We start from the raw sequence: 12,271 nt of genomic DNA on the forward strand, positions 1-12,271 counted from the left end.
ATTTGAAACGATAGGTAAACTTTTTCTAATATATAGAGGTGTCAATTCGGTTTATCTCAAGACTTGACTTTGACTCATCAAATCTCGACAAGGGTAACTTGACTGAATTTGGTTGGGGTTCACTCGGTCAAAATCAACAAAATTTCAATTAAAGTTAACTTGGTCAAATTTAAATTAGAGCCGGCTTAGTCAAATTCAGATGATTTTTTGTTGAGGCTGACTTGGTCGGATTTAATCAAATTTTGATTGTGGTTCACTCGATTGAATTCAGCCAAATTTCGATTGAGACCAACCGAATTCAACCAAATTTTGATTATGGTTGATTGAGCCAAATTTGATCAAATCTCGGCTAGCGCCATCTTGGCTGACTTTTGGTGGTGGTTGACTCCATCAAAATTAGCCAAATTTTAGTCAGGGTCAACTCGGTTGAATTCAGTGGAATTTCAAATGATGCCAACTGTGTAAAATTTGGACGAATTTAAGCTAGGCCTACTTTGTCGAATTTGACCAAATTTCAGTTCGGGTTGGCCCGTCTTGACCTTCTGTTTGATCTTGTTCGTCTCGACCTTCGACCCTAGCTAGTATGCCTCAACTTTAGGCTCAAAGTAACCCTTCTTGACCTTCAACATGTTTGATGCATCTCAATTGTTGACTCAACCTTTGGTCCTGACCGTCTCATCTCGATCCTCGATCTGAGACAACTCATCCCCATAATGGTCAGTTTCAAATTTCTGTCCATAACGGTCCATCTCGACCTTCGACTTGACATGCCCATCTTGACTTTCAATCCAAGACGACTTGATTCGATCTTTGACTCAAACTCAAGATATTGTTTTTAAAAGTTAATTAAAGTCTTTTAGTGGAATCAAGTCCACCTTAGACCTGATTCTAACCCACTTGAAAGGAGACTTTAGGGATAGAACATTTTTTTGACCCCCTCATTTGAAAACCCTTAAAAGGGTAGCTTATTCAGGGTGAATTAGGACTAGGACTAGCTCATGAGCCAAATTGACACCTCTAACAATATATCAACAATGTTGTGGTCAACTTTTCATTACATATATAGGTCTAAACTAAAAAGACGAGTTAATAATCACGATTCGAATATGTGTGAAAATGACATTCTTTGTATAAAAATTCTTAAACTATATTGGTTAATTTGGAAATTAAAATTAATTTTAATTTAGAATATAAATTTTCACTTTTAGGATAGTGAATCTAGAAGTAAAAATTGTATATTCTACATTGAGTAGTTTGGTAGTTGCTTTTTAAATTTTAAATTACATAATTCATGTTTAATACAATAACTAATGTACAAAATTATTTTCTACACCAATTAATGCAGTAATCAGTGCAGAATATGTCGCTTTTTTAATAACCTGTCTATTATGTATACAACTCATTCAGTAAATCAGAAAAACAAACCAAGAATACTTATTCAATCATATCTTTTTCTATGTAATGGAATAATGAAAGCATAAAGGTATAACTGTATGCTAAACTAATATAGAGTTGCAAATTATGTACATTCATTCTCAAGAAATATAAATTTGATCAACACCCAATAAATTTCTCTGTTCTGAAAATTATCTCGCCTACTGAACCTTTTCAATAGCATCTTCTGACAGTGGTTCTTCACTCTCAAATAACTGCAAAACATAAGAATTTAACATTACCACAATAAACAATAAAAACTATAATTAATCTAAATTGTTAAAGAGAAAAAAAAAACCTACATTACCAGTGTTCAAGAATTCCTAATCTTTGCAGAGATTATGGTTGGCATCCAATAGATGAAGTAATAGTCACACCTTTGTTTATTATACTAAAATGAATATAAAAAAAAATTCATTACATGACATGATTATTATTATGGAAACTAATACAATGTGCTTTGAAAAAGATATTCAAGAAATGTAAATTATCAATATATATATTTGGGTAAAATATATTGGAATGAAATATGCTTTTTCTCCCACTAAAATGTTAGAAATTTGTTTTTAATATCTCTTAAATTTTGTGTACACTTGTAATTGAGTTCGTATTTACTTGCATTTTGGTTTCATACATGAATAAGCTTTTTATTGTTTATTACGAATGTCACTATAATTGAGTATATTCTTTTTTATCATATTTGAAAACTAATATCTGCATATAGTATATGTTTCAATGAATGTACTTTTAATGCAAAGAAACTTCTTCTTTTTCTTCATTGCACTGTGAAAAAGAAAACTGCACTAAAAAGTTTTAATGAATTATTTGGCCTATGAAGAATATGCAACTAACTAAAATTCAAACCAAATAATAGATAATTCATAACAATGTAGGTAAATGTTAGACGTAAAACCACTTAAAAATAAGATTTAACATTAACCTTTATTCAGACGTGTAATTATCATCATCACTGCTTCCTCTATCAGTTGATTCCATGACGGAATCCCCCTCAACCTAAAACCAAATTAAAAGAATAATCAATACAATTTCAACATATTTCCAAATGGGTTAAATGTGATTTTTGAACATTTTTGCATTATTGGATTTAACATGCCCTTTCTATTTTGCTCAAGTTAGTTCAAGTACTTTTTCAATATCAATTTGAAGCAGTGTTTCATATACAGGGAATGAGTGTGGAATTAAGCTTATAAACATACAAGAATTCAATTTTCCAAAATGAATTCCGCACCTGTTTGTGACTCAAGTTCTTGATTGTAGTGTTGAGATCACCGTGGAAGGTTAAATCAAAATCTTCAATCGAACTTCCAACCCCACAAAAAAATGGTGCAGTTATGTCTCCTTGAGAGAAAGTCTTCATACTGGGGCATTTAGATATAGTTACTCTTTTTAAACGTGAAAATTGCAATGTGGCATTCCCTGAATAAAAGCTTCCAAGCAATGGTAAGGAATCCAGATTTAATGTCTTGACCCATCCAAATATGATCTCACGAGAAGCATCTTCATTTTCTTTTTTGACTATTTCTTTTATTGATCCACAATTTTGTACGGATAGGTCCAGAAGTTGCACCAAGCTTTTGGCAATGGAAAATGTGAATAGATACTCCATCCTTTTACAGTCTGTCACATGCAACCATTTCATATTCATGAAAGATACTGCACCAGACACTAATTTTACTACCTTCGGACACTCAATAAGCTCTAATGATTCAAGCCTTTTAGAGTGTGGTTTTACCCATGGGTGCTCTAACCCTATAGACTTCAACTCTTCAAGGTTATCTAGGGTTAAATGTTTCAATCTGGAAAGTATTTTGTCATGAACTCTGAGCTTTTTAGAGGGAAATATCTCCTTCAGACCAAAGTAACCCAACAGTTTAAGATGTTCTAAACCGGGTACCTTGCGAAGGAAATCAAAAGGCAGAGTATCTTTCCTGTGTTCTTCATCCTCATCCTCTTGGCATAGCAGAAGAAAATTTAATTTGCGAAAGAGGTCTTGTGGCAAATTTGCATGGCTCAACAAGATAATGTTTTCCTCATTGACGCTCAATTCCTTCAGTTTCGGAACAACCTAGAAAAGTCAAACAAATTCCAAAGAAAATGGTGGCAGTTAGAAGGAGGAAATGGAAAAAGTTGGGATTCAAAAGGGATAAAGCTGTCACCTTTTCAATCAAGAACAGAGGCTGTTGAAGATGGGTAATTGTATTTGTAGAACTAACTTGAATTTCTATAACCGATTCTTTGTGACTATCATGAAATTCCGATGTGAATAACTTTAACTTGGGACAATATGACACGTCTAAGGTTTCTAACAAGGGGGATTCCAGATGGTGTTTTCCAGGATAAAAGCAACTGAGCAGTGGCAACCTAAAAAGAATCAAAAACAACAAACAAGGGAATTTAAACACTTTAGTTGTTTCAAGCTCTATTTCATCATCCTTTCCAACAATATCTACCAACTTGTCACAGTTCTCTATCTGAAGTTCCTCAAGCTTTACAAGATTTCTGGCAAGGGATGAAGGGAACAATGCTGTCAACTCTCCACAGTCAGAGACAGACACTTCTTGCAAATTGGGAAAGCTGACAATTCCTTGAGGATTTTTGTTCCATACACACTTCAAATTTGGTAGGGTATCTAAAGTAAGCTTTTTCAAACGAGACACTATTCCCTTTTTCTTCGTGTCAATGTCATTTACCTCAAATATTATCCCCACTGCCTTGCAGCTTTGTACCTGCAATTCTTCCAAGCTCTTTAAGCAAGGAAGTACTTGAGATGGAATCACATGATTGATATCCATTGTCACGTCCTTCACCACCAATGACTTTAAACTGTGAAAATTATTATCTTGAAACGCAGCTTTGCTGTGCAAAATTTTCTCCAGCTTAGAATCATCCGCTACAGTTAAATGCTTTGACTGTTCAACCGAAACCTGTGATAATGAAGAAATGTGAAAAGTACATTTGGCAAGACAAATATAAAAATTGAAAAAGATAACATCATGTTATCAAATATAACATTTGTTATGAATTGATTAAATTTAGTGGGAATATTGATCCAATTTGGGTAATGAATTACTTACGTGTTGGTGAAGCCACTGGACTGTCGAGTTGAGATCATTGTGGAAGTGGAAATCAGAATCCTTCAAAGAAGTTTTAATCCCAGAAAACATTGGGGCATTTAAGCCTCCTTCAGAGAATGTTTTCATTTCGGGACATTTAACTATCGTCACTGTACTCAAACATGGCAATTGCAACATTGCATTCCCTGAATAAAAGCATACTAGCCTTGATAAGAAATTCAGTTTTAATGTTTTGAGCCGTCCAAGTATGATCTCCTCATAGGCCTCTTCATCTTCATCTTTTACTATTTCTTTCATTGATTCACAATTTAGTACTGTTAGGATCTCAAGTTGCACCAAACTTTTGGCAGTTGAAAAAGTGAATAAATTCTTCATCTCTTCACACGAATCAACAGCCAACTGTTTCAGATTGCTGAAAGATACCACATCGAACACTAATCTTTCTAACCGAGGGCACTCCTCTAGCTTTAAAACTTCAAGCTTTTCAGTGTATGGCTTTATCCATGAGTGCTCTAACCCTATTGTGTCCAGCTCTGGAAGGTTATTTAGGGTTAATTTTCTCAATCTGATAAGTATTCTTTCATGATATTGGAGTGTTTGAGATGGAAATATCTCCATTAGACCAAAGCACTCGTACACTTGAAGATGTTCTAAACTGGGTACCTTGTGAAGGAAATGAAAAGGAAAAGTATCTTTCTTATTGTTCTCATCTTCAAAGCATAGCTGAAGAAGATTTAATCTGCAAAAGAGGTCTTGTGGCAAATGTGCATGGCTCAACAAGATAATGCTTTCCTCATTGACTGTCAATTCTTTCAGTTTGGGAACAACCTAGCAAGCCAAACAAATTTGAAAGAAAATGGTGGCAGTTAGAAGCTAAGAGAAAACTAAATGAAAAGCAAACGCAAAAAAAGATTGAAATTCTAATGCTTTGTCACCTCTTCAACCAAAAACAGAGGTTGCTGACTCTCTGTAACTGCTTCTTTGTAACTATCATGAAATTTTGATGTGAATAGCTTCAACATAGGACAACAGGACACGTCTAAGACATCTAACATGTGGCACTCCAGCCGGTGTTTTCCAGAATAAAAGCAAGCAAGCAGTGGCAGATTATAAAGAAGCAACGAAAACAAACAAGGGAACTTGAACATTTCAGCTTTTCCAGGTTCAATTGCATCGTCTTTTTCAACAATTTCTACAAGATTATCACACCACTGTATTTCAAGTGTCTGAAGCTTAAAGAGATTTATTGCAAGGGATAAAGGAAACAGTGATGCTAACTGTCCACAATCAAAAACAGAGACTTCTTGCAAATTGGGAAAGCTAACAATTCCTTGAGGATTTTTTTTCCATACACGGCTCAAATTTGGCAACATAGTTAAAGTTAGCTTTTTCAGTCGAGCCACTGTTCCTTTTTTCTTCGTGGCAGTGTCATTTACATCAAATATTACCTCCACTGCCCCGCAGCTTTCTACCTCCAATTCTTCTAAGTTCTTTAGTACATGAGATGGAATCACATGATCTTTTGTAATGTCCATCACCACCAATGTTTTTAAACTGTGAAAGTAGTTATCTTGAAAAGCAGCTTTGCTGTGCCAAATTTCCTCCAACTCAGAATCCTCTGTAATTGTTAAATGCTTTGAATGTTTGAAAGAAACCTACAAAAATGAATAAATATATACTACGTTAACCACCTCAAACTTTGAACTTCCAGTATAAAAGAGTAATGATATTTTCTGATCCCTCAATTTGTGCCTGGAAAGTTTCAAAGAAAACATCATTTGTGCCTAACCAACTTATTTCCAGAGGTAATACCATGAATGGAACCAGAACTGCTTCTTCCTTGGATCTCACAAAAACCCTCCTGAAACTATAAACCTCTATGTTCCCTCAACATTTAACATGGCACAACCAGGACCAAACAAATAAACTAACACAAATCTTACAAATACACACTGTCTTGTATCGTTGGAGACATGACTACATGTATTTGATTTAATTTACTTTTAAAAAATAATTAGTGTCTTATATTACATAATTATCCGGTAGCAGAACATCAACTGAAAATTTACATTGGAAAGAAAAATGTGTGGCGATGATAATGATTTCTAATATATGCATACCTTATCAGTGGAAAGTTTTTGCAGAGTGCTATTTAAATCACCTTCCCAATACCATCTGTCCTTTTCACCCACTAGAACATGTATTTTTCTTAGATTAGGTGCACTTTGGACTTCAGAGAATGTTTCCATTAGAAGACAATCACTCACTACTAAATTTTCAAGAGAGGGGAACTTTAAGTCACACTTCTCAGAACTGCAGAAACAGGTGAGGCTTGGTAGAGACACCAATTCTATAGCTTTCAGATGTCTAAACTCAATCACTTGTGTTTTTTCCTCTTCTGCAACAATTTTCTCAATCCCTTGACAGAGGCTTACCTTCATGATTGTCAGTTGAACCAAGGTCATGGCAGTTGAGGATGTTATTAAATTCCTCAATCCTGAACAATTACTTACTTCCAAATATGTCAAGTAACTGAATGACACTGATAAAGGCAATAAACTTTTCAAATTTAGGCATTCAGAAATGACTAAGCGCTCTACCCTTTGAAGAAGCAGGTCATGTTCAAAGCCTATATTCTGTAAATACCTCAATTTGTCAATTATCAACTCCTTAAGTTGTACCACAACCCCAACTTTTTCATGTGCAGCAAGGTTTGTAGAAGCCCAAACCCCTTCAAAGAGACAATTTTTCAAAGTAATGCTTTCCAAATTTGGAAGTCTATGAAGCAACCAAAAGAGTATCTCAGTATTCTCCAATCCAGACAAAACAAGTGATTGTAGTTTATGCATTCTATGAACACTATAGATATAGTCTCGTAACCACTCTGCTTCCGTCAAGCTGATTGACATATATTCCAAGTTGTGTATGACCTAAAAATAGTAGTTATCAAAGCAAAATTAGAGCCAAAGTCATGCATGCTAAAATATATATAATATAAGATGACTGCATATTTTGTTAAGAAATAAAAATATAACTTCCAACATCCTTCAACAAGAGTTTCATAAGTTTCATGGCTTTCTTTAATCATGTTTTTTAACTTATACCTTTTCTGTAGCTAAAAAGATCGACTTCACTTGCAAATTTGTGGTTTCCTCCAACTTGCCACAAAAGAGTATAAATAATTTTTTCAAAAATGGCCATTCTATATCATGTGGTCCCAGATAGAAACTCCTGAGTTCAAATAAATGTTGTAACGATAGAGTGTTGAGTTGGGGGAACCTAAAGGTGATAAGGTTTTCATTTGATTGATAGTCACAAGCAACAACTTCTTCCATTTCCCAGCAATTACATACATCAAGTGTTTCCAGTTTTTCTAGGCCTTTGGCAACTGAGAGTGGAAAGAGATATTTTAAAATTTTACTCTCATAAACAACAATGCTCTGCAGATTACTAAAATTGAGAATTTCATCGGTGTCCACCTTCCATATATGCACCAACTTTGGCAGCCCTTTTAAAAAGACACTATGCAAGTTTGTCACATTTGTACCACAAGTTTGCGAAATATTTCCAAAATCAAATATGGTTTCCACCGACATACAATTAGTAATCACCACACTCTGAAGGCTCTGAAATCCTTCCCCTGTGTGACTGGGAAATATTGTCTCAAGTTTGTTGCATTCTCTTATTATCAAAGAATCCAAACTGTGGAAGGAATGAAAACCAATATAGGGCTGCCATAGGGTACTTAATTTTTCCATGCAGTTAATCTCCATTTTCTTTAACTTAGGCAAAATGTCAATATTATGCTGCAAGAGGAAGTAAATTGAGTGATCAAATAAAAAACCTTAGCAATTAGGAACACTGCCATTAATTTAATTGAATGAATATACATACCAGTGCATCTTCTGCACAAAATATGTCCTCCATCAATTCACATCCACTTACAAAAAGGCTCTGCAGATTCACTAAACTTTCAGACATGGAAAGTGACAATAAATATTTTAAATTGCCACAATCTGATACATTCAGTGTAAGCAAACTTTGAAAGCAATGCAAAGATTTCTCATTCCATATCTGTGGGATGTTGATTGAAGACAACTCCAAGAACTCTAATTTGGGCATTGCAACCTATAAGAGAACATAGTATTATTGTCTTAAGTATAAGAAACTTTGATGTACAAAAGTTGACTGACCCATTCGAAAGGGCAAGAGATAAAAAACATGAATTCTTACATCTTTTAGAGAAATAACACATCAAATTAAACATGAAAGTTTGCAAATGTGAAGTAAAGAATAAAAATCTATCATAATATTTATTTTAAATACCTTTCCATTGAAGAGTGAAAAGCAAGCATTTGTATCTTGGCCAATTTCTTTAAGCTCCCTGTTTTGCATTTGGTCTTCTGATGATTCAGAGATGGAAGGCATTTTATCGTTGGTATACAAACCAAAAAATGCTGGTAAAGATTGCAACGTTAAAAATCGTAATTGAGGAAACTGGATCTTGTCAGTTTGCACATCACTGACAGTATCAAATTCTCCTTCAAAATAAACAATCTCCTTTAAAGAATCACAATCACACACTTCAATTGTTTCAAGCATGGTGAGACGACTGAGCATGAAAAATGAGAAAATACTTTCCAATTGACCACATGTTTTAATCTTGATGATCTTTAATCTGCAGAAGGAGGCCTCTGTGAGTTGACTGTCACATATTTTCTCCAAATTCTCCAATTTGTAAAGACACATGGACTCCAATTTGGGGAAAGCAAGTAAAGGGTGAAATCGCTTCACGGAGTTGATAATGTACAGAAGGCCAACATTGTTTACAATAAACAAATGTTTCAAATGTGGAAATCCTTCGACATTTAATTCATAGAAAACATCATGAACATCATTGAGTTCTCCTAGAAGCAAATACTCAACTCTTTTGAACAACATTTTAATCCATTTTTCAGAATGAATGTTAATACCATCTTTTAGGTTCAATGCCAAAAATTTCACTACTTCATACTTGTCAGGGATTTTGAATTCTCCCACTGAAAGCATGTTAATTTCTCCAATGATAATCTTGTAGCTATCCAACTTGTCAAAGAATAAATTTTGTGGAAAATGGGCAACACTAGGAATGTGTATGTCTAAACTTCTTAACTGCTTCAAGTGCCTCAATTCAGAAAGACTAGCATTCTTACTTTGGATTTCCTCATTAGTTTCCCTCAAAATCAAGTCATCTCTCATATAAAACTCTTCCAAACTGTTCATTCCTAATATCATATTGGAAGGTATCGCTCTTAGTTGCGAGCAATTGCTTAAGTCCAAAAGTTGCAACTTATCCAATTGCCTCAATTCAACAGGCAAACATTCAATATTAGATCCTGAAAGGGAAAGAATTCTTAATTTCCTTAACTCTCCTATGATTGCTAAGTTATTTCTTAGAGTGCATCTCTCCAAACAAAGCATCTTTAGGTTTGTTAGGTATGTAATGGAAGAAGGTAAGCATGACAAATTAACACCAGTCAATATCAATACTTTGAGTTCAATCATATACTTAAAAAGGTCATCTGGTATTTTCAAAAAATCATCTTTACTGTCAATATGGAAGACTTCAAGTCTAGAACAGTATTTACTCTCTGGAAGCTCAACAATATCACAATAATGTAAAACAATAGTTGTGTACCTTTCTAACTTATCCTTATGAGGCCACTCATTTAGTTTGCCATTTTTCATGAAAAATACATGTTTCTCTTTAGATGAAATTGAAAGAGCAACGTCACGCACAATGTCATGCATGTTGAAACAGTCATTAGAATAACTTTTTACCAGCAAACTTGACTCAGTTAGCTCTTCCATCAACACATTTACTCTAGATTTTGTTTCTCTTATTGTGTAAACACCTTGAAGCATATCAAAACCAATACAGAACTTGACTAGGTCCATAATCGAGAAATCACTTCCCATTCTAGCACATTGTAAGAAAATATGCTTAAGCTCCTCAGTTTTTAAATGATCATAACTTAACTTTGCAGAGAATTCAATAGGTTCCTGACCTCCAGTAAAATTTTGTCTTTCAATTTGTCGACAAACATCCTCCCACACATAAGGGCTCTTATTCTTTAATGTTTTTCCAATGGAAATCAATGCTATGGGCAACCCAGCACACATTTTGGATATCTCAGTAACTTTGTCATCAAATGCAGAATTGGTAACACTTATTTCAGCCATTTTCTTAAGTAAAGCCTCTCCCTCCTTTTGGTCAAGGACTCCTAATGGGAAAGTTGATCTTTCTTGGACATCCATTTGATTGCATAATACTTCTTTATTTCTAGATGTTAAGAAAATTTTGAATCCTTTGTGATCAACAGATAAGTTTTCTTTTTTAATCTTATTGTAGTCACTAGATAATTTTTCTTTCTTCATCTTATTGGAATCAGCAGATAACTTTTCTGTCTCCACCCTTTTATAACCAAAATCTGCAACATCCTTTGCAACCTTTTGACTGACATCATCAACTTCATTACGTTGAATCCCCAGTCTGTTCAAGTCCAATCCATTCCAGAGATCATCTAGGATTATAAGGGTATTCTCCTTTTCTTTCTTTAATCTTTTTCGAATACGATCTGCTCTTACAATCTCACTTTCCTCTTCCAATCTCATTCCTAACATCTCAGCAATTTGTCCTTGAACTTTCTTTATGTCAGGGTTTCTTGTTATATTTGCCATAACCACCTTGTTGAACAACTTCCTTTCTTTAGCTTGCTTAGCAACTTCTTTGACTAAAGTGGTCTTTCCCACACCTCCAACACCGTAAACTCCAATCATACTAATTGTAGAGTCTTCAAGTGCTTGCATAATCATTCCCATAATTTTCTTTCTCGATGTGAAACTTTCATAGCCAGTGTTTGACAAAGCAGCATCCATGGATGGGCCTATATGATACGATACTTTATCAAACTTTTTATTCAAAAGTTCATCTGCAATGACTTCCTCTACAATCTTCGTAGCTTTTCTTCCTAGCCTATACCTCAATTGCAAGTTATTAGGAAAGAAACCAATGGAGCAGCTTGTCTTCTCATGGCGTTTATCGCACAGGAAATTTTCGTATTCTTTGATCTTCTCATCCACATGTTTCAACCAATGTTTAACATCTTCTTCAATTTCTTCTGCATTCATTTCTGCAACCATAACATCATTTTGCACCCTTTTTCTAGTATCATCAAGCATCTCAACACGATGTTTCACCTCTTCAAATTTGCCATTATAATTATAAAAGTAACCCAAATGACGGGTAACCAGATTTTCCCCAAATTTAAATACACTTTCAGTGGCTGTAGACACGAAAATGTTTGGGTCCATGCTTCCTAGACACTTCCTGTTGACTTGTTTTCAACAGTGACTACAACTTCTTCCTGAATTTTATAAATATAAATTTAGATTAAAAAAACAAAAATCAAATCACAATACAAATGATCGAGTGGTAAGGGATACAACAAAACAACATATATTAAAGTATTGTAGAGCATTCCCAAATCAGTTCATATTTCGGGTCAACTATACATGATTTTGATATCATAATTAGACTTCTTATGTAGGGGTGATCATGGATTGGATTTTTAATGATCCAATCCATATCGATTTTGGATCCAAATAATTGGATTAGATTTTCGATCCAAATCCATTTTCTTAAAAAAAGTAGATTGAATATTTTAAAAATCCAGATCCAAATATTTAGATCAAGTTTAAAT

The 12,271-nt window shown here is 34.2% G+C and overlaps 1 protein-coding gene across 1 annotated transcript; it reads right to left on the reverse strand.

Moving 5' to 3' along the window:
* Positions 1–1,431: 1,431 nt before the first annotated feature.
* On the reverse strand, positions 1,432–11,929 carry LOC114185070. Its single transcript, XM_028072570.1, has 11 exons — positions 8,856–11,929; positions 8,424–8,657; positions 7,634–8,335; positions 6,650–7,459; positions 5,465–6,184; positions 4,530–5,357; positions 3,612–4,379; positions 2,684–3,520; positions 2,375–2,448; positions 1,742–1,825; positions 1,432–1,649 (listed from the first exon to the last, which is right to left on the reverse strand). Exons 1-9 carry the CDS (start codon positions 11,880–11,882, stop codon positions 2,377–2,379), a joined length of 7,998 nt encoding a protein of 2,665 aa, XP_027928371.1. The 5' UTR covers positions 11,883–11,929; the 3' UTR covers positions 1,432–1,649; positions 1,742–1,825; positions 2,375–2,376.
* Positions 11,930–12,271: the final 342 nt, after the last annotated feature.

The sequence above is a fragment of the Vigna unguiculata genome, chromosome 5, assembly GCF_004118075.2.
Source record: "Vigna unguiculata cultivar IT97K-499-35 chromosome 5, ASM411807v1, whole genome shotgun sequence".
NCBI classification, from domain to species: Eukaryota; Viridiplantae; Streptophyta; class Magnoliopsida; order Fabales; family Fabaceae; genus Vigna; species Vigna unguiculata.

Coding starts and splice junctions, on each gene's coding strand:
- LOC114185070 (XM_028072570.1), bottom strand. CDS start 11,882: ATGGACCCAAACATTTTCGTGTCTACAGCCACTGAAAGTGTATTTAAA. Junction 7,460..7,633: donor TCTTTTTAGCTACAGAAAAG/GTATAAGTTAAA, acceptor TACTATTTTTAG/GTCATACACAACTTGGAATA. Junction 6,185..6,649: donor AAAAACTTTCCACTGATAAG/GTATGCATATAT, acceptor TCATTTTTGTAG/GTTTCTTTCAAACATTCAAA.